This window comes from Prosopis cineraria, unplaced genomic scaffold, assembly GCF_029017545.1.
Source record: "Prosopis cineraria cultivar Desert tree isolate PC_DT_omini unplaced genomic scaffold, ASM2901754v1 PC75, whole genome shotgun sequence".
In the NCBI taxonomy this organism is placed as follows: Eukaryota; Viridiplantae; Streptophyta; class Magnoliopsida; order Fabales; family Fabaceae; genus Prosopis; species Prosopis cineraria.
Window position 1 is genome coordinate 52,716 of NW_026555403.1, and position 11,332 is coordinate 64,047.

Consider the following 11,332-nt stretch of genomic DNA (forward strand, 5'->3'; position numbering starts at 1 on the left):
GAACCAACCATACATGAATTTGCTTCCTCTAATGTCATAAACTATAATCTAAGCATAGTAATTAATTGCACACTGCACACTGCAGCATGTAGCTCATCAATATGCTTCTAGCATTTCACATGCAAAGAATGCAACTTCCATATACTCTCGAGTCGTATTTATATGTGGCAATGTTAACCGATTCATCAAAGATTAAGGAAGTTGGTAAAGATTAGTTGATAGGATTTAAGTTTTGAAACATGAACTCAACTTTCCAAAATTACCCCTCTATTCCATTAATTACTGTTCTCGTTTTAATTAATCTCTCCCCCCTTTAAATGAAGGGAAAGTTTGGAGAACATTCTTTAATGCTTCATTGACTCTAAGAAATGTCTCGCATAAAAGACCAAAACTTGCTCCTCAAATGTGTCTTATAAATAGGTCCAGAGGGATTAGCTTCTTATAGCTGCACTAATGGAGCTTGAAGTGATTTTTTGCAGGAGTTGTGCTTGAGATTCACAAGACCATTCTTTGACTATCAATATTGCTTGATCTAGAATATTGGCCTCATGAAGATCAAGAGATGGGGATAATGGCATCCTCATGCCCTTGCTCTTGATATGATTCCTCAGTAAACAGAAACATGATGAAGAGGAAATTGAGGCCTAAGGGATTGCTTAATGATGATCATTTTGATAATGTTGCATTTGAGGAAGAGGAACTGATTTAAACATATTAGGCTAATAGGAAAATGCTAAGACTTAAAAAAATTACTTAACCATTGATTTAAGTGCTTAATGTTTATAGATAATCGAAGTATTTCAAAACCCTCAAGGTTACAAGTGCACTACATGCTATCAATAAAGATGAATCCAACCCCTTAACGCAACACATAGTCAATATGCTCTACAGGAGCAGATATGCAGTTCAATTACTAAATGAACCTAGTCAAAGGATCTTAAAACAATTTATAAACTGCATGCAGCATGCTGAATTTCAAATATGGACTGTCTAAAATTGATTGGTCAACCTTGACCTACAGAGGATGGCATGTCTTGTATCCTGTCTCAGTCTCTCAGAAACTCCTATACCTGCTTAATCAACTTCAATAGAGTGAAATCTCTATGGCCCTGTTTTGGTGCAATGAAATTCATTCAATAACATCTAACAGCTGAACCTCCAGGTAAAGCTCAGAAAACAGAGTCTAAACAAAATGGTACTTAATATTTAAAGTAGAAAGAGACTAGCCCATCAGAAGACACAAGCTACAAATTCTAAATGTTTTAGAACCTTAAAATAAATTGTGATCAATATAAAGATTATCAAAATCTAACAGTTAACTCGCATCATCCATTCTTGTCAAATATTAAGGCCACACCTAAATTAGCATCAAAGCATTTAAGCTAATTAATCACAACAAACAACACAGCCGCAGTAAGTTTTAACTAACAAAAAAGGAGTCATCCAACATGATCAGACCCTCAAATTAATCATTCAAGACAAAAATAAATGTCACTACTAAAAACTTAAGAAAACCATCATTCAAGCCTTTGATTACTTCTCCGAGGAATTGGGTCCCCTCTTCTTCCCGAAACCTACCACTGCAATCACAAGAACAAGGAACATATTAGAATCAGGCAACAAAACTTACGAGTTCTAAAATTGCACACCAGAAGAAGAAGAATATCATGCAATGTATTAAACCGACCGGCAGTGACAAATCGGCGATTGTACTGCATGCGCTTGTGAGCGCGTCCACGGGGCTTCTTCTTCTTGTCCTGCTTCGCGACTTTGGGGGTCTGTCCCCTCACTTTTCCAGCACGAGCCAATGACCCATGAACCTTACCTGCGATTGCGGAAAACAAGATAGTCAAAACAATCGGAAATCCAAAACAATAAGTCGAGACAGAGAGTTGAGTAACAAAGGAAAATGATAAATCTATGAGGTGAAACCAACCCATGTCTGTGGACTGTCGAGTTCGCCGCCAATTGCCTGTTCTCGGAACAAGAATACCAAAGAGCAGAACCCTCAAAGAGAAAAGCCAGGGTTTGGCTTTTAATCCAATGATTTATTTCGGCCCTTTTTTTTTTTTTAACTTGGGAAGATAATAGGAGCATTGACATTTTCGACCCAATATACCAACTTAATTTTGCTTTGGAATTAAATATTTTAAAATTTCAAGGAAGCAAAAAGTTACTTAATTTTCCCGCCGTCCAAATTATAAAATAACATTGGTAACATTTCATATAAGTTTTATTAACTATATATTTTTTATATTATCCTTCAAATAAAAAAATTAAAAAATATTATAGCATAATGATTAAGTATACGCAGAGTTATTTTTAAAAGTTTATAATTTCATTTGAAAAAAATAAATTTATAAAATATTATTATTGTGTTTTATTATTATATATAATCTTATTTTAAATTATTTTATAATTGTGACTGAGGGAGTGATGTAGAGGCTAATCTCATTTGTCTCTCGTCTTTGTTTATCTTGTTTAAACTAAACCTATACTAGATCTTTGAATGATACACAGATTATGAAATTCTTATAAGACCTTAACCTTTATTGGAATAACAATTTTATTAAGGCCAATCGATTATTCAAATTCAATTGAAACCCTCACACTAATTCAATGAGAATTCTCTTGGAACTCACACTCTCAAATATTATATCAATAAGATCAATGAGTTAGTTATGAGAAATTGGACTATAACTTTCAATTATGATTTTAGATAGGTGGATAGATGTATAAATTAGTTAGCTCATCATGCTTCGAATCACAATTTAAGCTCCACAATATTTGTCAATCCACTCTCAAGGTGCAGAAGTATTATTTGATTTTACATTAATTGATCCTTCCCTTGTACGATTTTACTGTATCATTGTATTTAAAAAAAGTTATGTTATTAATATTAAAATTTTAATATACTTCTTTTGATTTAAAATATAAGCAGTTTTTTTAAAAAATTTACATATTAATAACTTCTTTATTTTTGTGAGAATATTTGTTATTTTTCTATTTTTATCTTTGGTTCTAATTTGAAATGAGTGAGAAGAAAGTTATGAATTCAGGGACACGAGAATCCATATTAATAAATACAACAGTTAATTTTGTAAATAACTAACTTAATTTTTTTAATATATGTAAATTAATTAACGAACTCTTACATTTATGATGAATGGAATAAGTTAATAATGAGATGCAATCAAAAGTTTAAAATTAACCCATAGGAGTTGGGTCTAATAAAAGAAATTAATTCATCTCAACGCGACAAATTAAAATTTAAATCTTCATCAAGAAAGGTGTTATATTTAATAGCTGATGATATTTTAAATAAAATTGTCTCGAACGGAAGCATGCTTATGAGTAATAAAAAAGTTAAAAATTATTTACAAATGTTAAGTGCATGATTATATATCTATTGGTAAATTATTTTTAATCTCTTATATTAAAAGTAAAAAAAACAAAAATTATTTGCAACCAATTTTAGTTGGTCAATGATGGTGGGAATCTCCATGCTAAGCAGTGCTAGTATGTAACTAACCCTTATTTGGTGGGAGCAAAATGGAGATGAGGATGGGAGATTATAGTACCTTGATTTGAAAAAGTTAAAGTGTGGAACACTAATTGCCGAAAAAAAAAAATTCACATTTTTGTGTTAGAATGAAAAAAAAATTGATTACTTTATATTATATGCTTAGATTTGAGTTTTTTTTTGTGCAATTGAAAAAAAGGATTAAAGTTTTTATTGAACATTCTTATGCTTTAACAAACTTAATTTTAATTAAAAAGGTTAATTTTACTTATTTTTAAATTAAAAGGTTAAAGTTTTTCTTCAAAATAAGTTATTTTGACAGGCACATAAAAAAAAAAGTTATTTTGACTGAAAACTGCAACCTTCCATAGTTCCATTAAAAAATATTAGTGCACGCTTCGCTCCTCAACTAAATTGTGATGGATGATTAAAAATAGAGCTATATATCATGAAATATGTTCTAAGCTAATTTACCAAAAAAAAAAAAAAATCAGCGTCCCTATCTTCAGTATAAGTTTGGCAAACTGAAATTGAAAGCTTTTTTAATCGTATATGTAATTTTTAAAAAAGAACATTCATATAAGGTAATGTTGATGTGATATGTAATTTTAATTACTAAAAATAAAAAAATATGTTTGTTAATAAAATTATTGTGAGTTAAGATAATCAGAAGTGGATTATGAGATACTTAAAAATTTAGATCTTGGATAAATTTGATGAAGATCAATGTTAGAATAATATACTATATCTATTAAAATTAGAAATACAATTTACTAAGAAGAAATAAATAAGATAAATATTCGTAATACAATCGAAATATAGGTCCCCTTCATTTAGCATTTTTTATGGGAAAAATCATTTATTTTAGAGAAAAAATATTGTTGAAAAATCTTAGGACTTTTATTTTAAGTTTAAAAACATAATCAAAATCTAAACAAAAGTTATAATTTTAAAACTTTTAAAAGTAACGAGATAAAATAGATGATAAAGAATGTTGATAAATATATCGAGATATATACGCAGGACATCATAAAATCTAACTGAAAATCAAATACACACTTAATTTTGCTTTGAAATTAAATATTTTAAAATTTCAAGGAAGCAAAACGTTAATTAATTTTCCCGCCATCCAAATTATAAAATAACATTGGTAAAATTTCATATAAGTTTTATTAACTATATATTTTTAATATTATCCTTCAAATAAAAAATTAAAATAATATTATAGCATAATGATTAAGTATACACAGAATTATTTTTAAAATTTTACAATTTTATTTGAAAAAAATAAATTTATAAAATATTATTATGTGTTTATTATTATACATAATCTTATCTTAAATTATTTTATAATTTGTGACTAAGGGAGTGATGTAAGGGCTAATCTCATTTGTCTCTCATCTTTGTTTATCTTGTTTAAACTAAACAAAAGTTATAATTTTAAAACTTTTAAAAGTAACGAGATAAAATAGATGATAAAGAATGTTGATAAATATATCGAGATATATACGCGGGACATCATAAAATCTAAAAGTCACTTAATACTTAAGTTTTTTATTATTTTATTAAGACACAATGATTTTTATTTAAAAAAAAAACTCTAAACAATAAATCATCTAAAATCATTGAACAATATAAAAAAAATTAATTTTAATCTCAAATTGAATGGCTTAAAATTACTTGATAGTGTTTGATAAACGTACAAAATAATGAAAGTTGAACTTAGGTCAATTAGAGGATGATCTAACAATTGATACTGTTTGATAAACGTACAAAATAATGAAAGTTGAACTTAGATCAATTAAAGAATGATCTAACAATGATTAATTCAATTTCTTCTTCTTCATCTTCTGTTGAATAATTTCTCTTTTTTCTTTTTTTGAATGGTTCTTCTTGTTTTTTATATGCCGTTCTGTTGATTTTTGACTCAATTTATCACTCAAAACCTTCCCACATTCTGAACAAGAACTGCAAATGTACAATATCAAGATGAAATCAATAATACATGGCCAACATTATATATTAAAGGCATTTATATGAAACTGTATAAATTGTGAAACGTGCAACTTATTTCTCAAATTCTGTAAGTATACTAGAAAACATGTCATGTTAAGAAAATAAAATAAAATAAGGTAACAAAGAAATTGATGATTGAGTTACTTACTTGGTTTCATAAGGGCCAAGCTCACATCTTGGTGTGCAAAATAATTGACAGTGATCACAATACTCCATTAATTATATATTTTTTTCAATACACAAAAAGAATTTGAGATAGAAAATTTGTTTTTGAGAAAGTATTATTTGAGGCCAAAAGCAAACAATGTATGAATATTTATAGTGAGTCTTCCCTCTAAATCCTTAAGAAACAAGGAATTAGCCATAGATTAAGGATAAGGAGCTCATTAGGTTTATACTTGTAGCTCAAAAATTAAATTAAATTATGATTATATTGCATATTTATTTTTAATTTTATTTAAAATTCATAAATATTATTTTTTTAGGATATTCACTTTTTTAAGAAAATGAAAAATTATCGTGAACTTTTAATTTAATTTAAAATTTTAAATATATGAATTTTATTTTTTAGTCATGAAAAATTTATATTTAAATTAATTATTTAAAATTTTATGTTATTTAAAAATAGATGATAATTCAATTACTAAAATTAAAAGGATTCTAATGAATATGATGTAACTGAAATAAGTCTGATTCAGACTGAAATTTATTTATTCAAATTAATCAAATTATTTTTTATTATTTAATTAGAACATTAAATAAAGTGATTGAACCATAATATAAACATTACGATTATTGCTTTCACTAGTAAGAAGGCTTCTTTGACAGCATAGTTTAACCTCCTTAACATATTTATAATACCACCAATGACTTCTTAATCTGCAGTCAAATGATCTACCACTAAATTAACGACCCTTGCTTCCTTCCTCACTTAGTTAGTAGATCATATCTTTTTATTTAATTTTTATATTTTAATTGTTTATTGACTTAGTCATTAGGATCTCTTTATTTTCAGTTTTTACATTCGAATTCGTTTGAATTTAATTTTACCCTTAATTTATTTCCTTTCTTTCTAGGACATTGACACACTTCATTTCTAAATCTAATAGTTGATAATTTAAGACTTATTAATCGATGTATATTATAATCTTTTTATAATAGCCATAAAAATGATATGCATGCATCAACAATATACAAGTGGAGCGCATACATAGCAACAAGTTACTTGTATAATTTTTTTTTTTTCCATTTTGGATTATGCATATTTATTAATATTTGATTTTTTTCAATAATAAGATAAATGAATTTTTCCTTGGATTCATATCAAGCTTCAACTAAGGTCATAAATATCTTATTGAACATGCTCACATTTATGTTTTTTTTTTGCAATAATATTTATTACTCTTTTCTATTTTATTATTTTTTTATCCCCACTTGTATTTTAATTCTTGTTTTTATTTTAACCTAAGTTCATGTATTTTTAAAATTTATAATATAAAAATTCCGGTCCGTACAATATTAGAGCAACACATTTATCAAACTAAAAATTATCTAAATTTATTGCATATACAACATACCTTTTATTTTGTTCCTTGTACCCAGTTAAATTTTTTAAAACTTGCAGTCTGTTGTACAAAACAAAAAGAAAAACTTCTAGTCCATAAAACAAAAGTACTATTTTATTTATTTCCAAACAAATGTCCAGCTAATTAAAGTATTAAAAATATTAATTAAAAAATCATTACACATGAGATTGAATTGCAAGAAGAAATAGCTACTTATTGTTAAATAAAAATAATAAAAATTGACCCCACTTAATGCATTTTCTTCTTTTTCATGTTCTGATGAATAAAGTCCTTCTCCTCATTCGTATAAGAATCCAATTTTCTTTGTCTCTTATATCTCTTCGATCTTTTGCTCAACTTGTCACTCAAAACCTTCCCACAAATTGAACAAGACCTGCAAATTCATAACATTCAAATTTCTCAATGTTTTTCTTATTTTCAAGCTTAATTCACACTGCCGTGAAAAAAAAATACTATTGATTTAATTTTCTTTTCTGAAAAAAACAATGGAATCCCACAATTATTTTATTGGTGTTCCGAACCATCACAGAGAAAATGAAAGACAAAAATTTACTTTGAATTTTTTTATTATTGAGTTTATAATTATAATAAAATAACTATTTGTTTAATTATTAAATAATTATTATATTCAATAGAAGATAATACCCATTGCTTAATTGTAAGCAAAGTTTTGTATGAATTATCCAAATTATACTAGAAGTCTTTAAATTATATAATTTAGATTTTGTTTTTTTATCTTGAAAACAAAGAATTGCAATCATATCAAATATTAAGAATGATAAATCTAGGTTAAAAATTTTTAAATCATTCGAATTAAATCAATAAAAAGAAGTATGATTGAGAACACCATAGGCATAAACTATCATCCCTCTAAAAGGCAGGAAACAAAAAAGAGAGAGATATTAAAGAATTTGATCAATAAGAGCAAAAATTCGCATGAATCTAATTTAAAATCGAATAATCATAAAGAAAATGTAATAATTTTTTTTAATAATCAGAATTTTAAATTTAACCCGATGTTTTATTTTTTTCCCCAATAATTTTCCATGTCTTTCAAGGAAAAAAGAAGCTTTCTTAATACTAAAATACTCATTTTTAAAAAAATACTACTGATCCATCAAATAGTAATAAGAATGAGGTGAGAAGAAGATAGAAACCAATATTAAAATCTTTCTAATATAGATTAAAAATATGAATTCAATTATTAACAACACTATTTCAGATTACATGCACAGATATATTTACCATGAAATTAAACAAAAAAAGTAGCCCAAAAATCAGAGATAACGTTACGTACCTGGTTTCACAAGGGCCAGATTCACATCTTGACATGCAAAATATTTTACAGTGATCGCAATATTCCATTATTTCTTCTGAATGCACCCAAAAAAAAAAAACAATTGAGCGATGAACTGAGACTCAAAACTTAATTTCAAGGAATATATTTTGTGTAGGCAAAATCAAAAGGATTTAGAAACATATATAGATCACTTACTTTCTTTCTAAATCCTTGGAGACCAAGAAATAAGTGCTTGGTCACCACTTAACGTACACTCCAAGGTAACTCGTAGCCATAAATAGCCCGCAAAAATAAATGTCAAGATTTATTGCAATTATAATTAAGTAATCTAAAAATTTAATAAATTTTTTAAATTATGAAGATATTTTGTATTTTAAAATATACATAATTAAAAGCATTATTTGGGCCATTTTTTTAATCGGCATGTAAACATATTTAGAAGCATTATTATTCTCGAGCTGAATGTTAAAAGATAGAATTCGTTATATAAAACTTACACAAAGAAATCAAATAAGCTAAAATGATTAATATCAAGATGACGAAAAAAAGTAACTAACTTTATATATGCTTCTTCAAATCATTTATACTATGCCTTTGGCCAAAAAAAAAGAGCATTTATTTTATACCTTTATCTTTTGAATGTTTCCAAAAAAAATATTTAATTTATTGATATATTTTGGCAATGAGTCGGACCGATCTTGAAATTATTTATGAGGGGAAAATTCCGAAAAGAAATCTTAAAAATAAATATATAGAGAGTAGAGAAATTGAATGGAAATCTTTTTTTTTTTTGGGGGGGGGGGGGGGGGGAAATCCTAACGTGTTCTCTGGATTGCCTCCAGATTTCAACGCGTTACCCTTTTGCCAGATCACATACGGCATGATATTTAATTATAATTTCTTCTTAAAAAAATTTATATACTTAACTTAATATATTTAAAGTATTTATTTTTAATTAAATTAGCATATGTGAATTTTTTGATGAAACTAATATTATTAACACATTAAACTTCATTTATCTTAATTTAATTGAATAAAAATATATTGAATATATGAGGTTAAATATATAAGTATTCCCAAATTCCCATTCCTTCTTTTGCTCTGACTTGAAACTCGTGCCATCACCATGTCCGCTTCCAATTTCAGGTTCATTGCTCATCATTGCTGGGAGATTTGGTCCATTCAAATCTCGTTTAAACGGTTTAAATTTAAAGTTTTTAACTGAAAAATTTAAAATGATAAATCCCTTTTTTTTAAGAAAGTGTCATTTAAAGATTACCTTTATTTTCAGTTTTGCATTTGTTAAAATACTTTTTTAAAAAGATATAATTTTTTTATTATTAAATATGAACATTCACTCCCAACTTCCTTAGGTTCCACTTTTATCCTTTATTTGGTGGTGTGTGTGTGTTTGTGTTTGTGTGTGTGTAAACACTTTGAAAAAAACGCTCCCTATAGTAGTGCTATGTATAATGAATTTTTTTACAACTACATTACATATTCAAAAGTTTGAGTGATGATAATTATCAAGGGTCATTATCTAGCTCTTTAGTGATTGGCCCCAAGCTTTAACCCTAATACAAACAATCTTACTAAGCTAGCCAAACGAGGTGAGAATTACAAATCTGCCCTACCCTTATTATAATAAACACTACCTTAAGAGATTGGGGAATCGGATAGGTTGTTTTCCCAAAGATTGATATGAGATTATGAGTACCCTCACTGAGATTGAGGAGTTAACAAACGATATGGAATGAGGCCATTTTGCTTGTATTAGCATGGAATTAGGTCTAAGAAAGAACTTGTCACCCAAGTTTGTCACAAGGAAGCACCTTTTTAATGTGGAATATAAGGGTTTACAAACTTATTTGTTGAAGATGAAGATGATATGGATTACATGATTGTGGAAACTCCTTTAAATGAAGGTGCATTGTCATTTAGAGTAGGAAAAAATCCTCCTAGATCAAAAAAATAACTCCAAAATAGAGCAAGAGTCTCAAATAATATAATAAAGGTAGTAAACAGATAGCTCCCAAACCAAAGAAAAAAAAAAGTAACTCCAAAATAGAGCCAGAGTCCCAAATAATATGAGAGGGATATTTGTGGAAACCTCAAGTTACTACAGGGATATTTGACTTCTTTAAGAGTCTCTTTCACGACACTTCTCTCTATTTTAGAGCCAATTTGCGTTCAAGTAACAAGTTTTATCTTCACTTGTACCTTCTACTTCTATGGTGAAAACCATCCTCATGGTAGACAAACTTTGGCATGACATTATTTCTTTTGCAAGTAATACTGATGGTGCTTGGCTCCTTATTGGTGACTTTGATACCTTTTTTTCCTTCTATCGACGTGTGGGGGCTTTCAAATTGGCTGAATTGATGAAGCCGGGCTCCATCCTTTAAACTTCATTGGTGATAGATTAAAATGGAGGGAAAGCAATGCTAAAGAAAGTCTTGATTAGGCTATAGCTAAATCTAAACCCTGGCTCACTTTCAATTTCTCATATGTGCAACATCTCATGAATTTCGGTTCTAAAGACCCCTCTTTCTAAGCCTAGACTTCCAAAACATTTATAAGCCTGGACAAAGTAAAAGGTTCAAATGCACAGCTGCTCGGTTTCTTGAGAATTCTCACTCCAGCATTGTCCAAGAAGCGTGGAGAGGAGGAATCTTAGATAGAAGGAATCAAAGATTTCAAATCAAAATCCACTGAATGGAGCAAACAAGAAGTGACAAATGACAAGCTCGTGACAAAAATGATAAGAGTAGAAAGAGGATGGATTGGTGATGCAAACTCCCGTTTCTAATGCATGTAATTTTTGGAAATTTCTAATTCACTCACTCCAAAGAAAGCCATGGTAAATACTAGTGAAAAAAATAGAATGAATAATCTTAAACTCTGTAA

The 11,332-nt window shown here is 27.9% G+C and overlaps 1 protein-coding gene across 1 annotated transcript; it reads right to left on the reverse strand.

Annotated features, from left to right (window-relative positions):
- Positions 1-1,260: 1,260 nt before the first annotated feature.
- Positions 1,261-2,069, reverse strand: LOC129295238 (40S ribosomal protein S30). The gene is made up of 3 exons (XM_054933735.1): positions 1,937-2,069; positions 1,688-1,825; positions 1,261-1,580 (listed from the first exon to the last, which is right to left on the reverse strand). Exons 1-3 carry the CDS (start codon positions 1,938-1,940, stop codon positions 1,534-1,536), a joined length of 189 nt encoding a protein of 62 aa, XP_054789710.1. The 5' UTR covers positions 1,941-2,069; the 3' UTR covers positions 1,261-1,533.
- Positions 2,070-11,332: the final 9,263 nt, after the last annotated feature.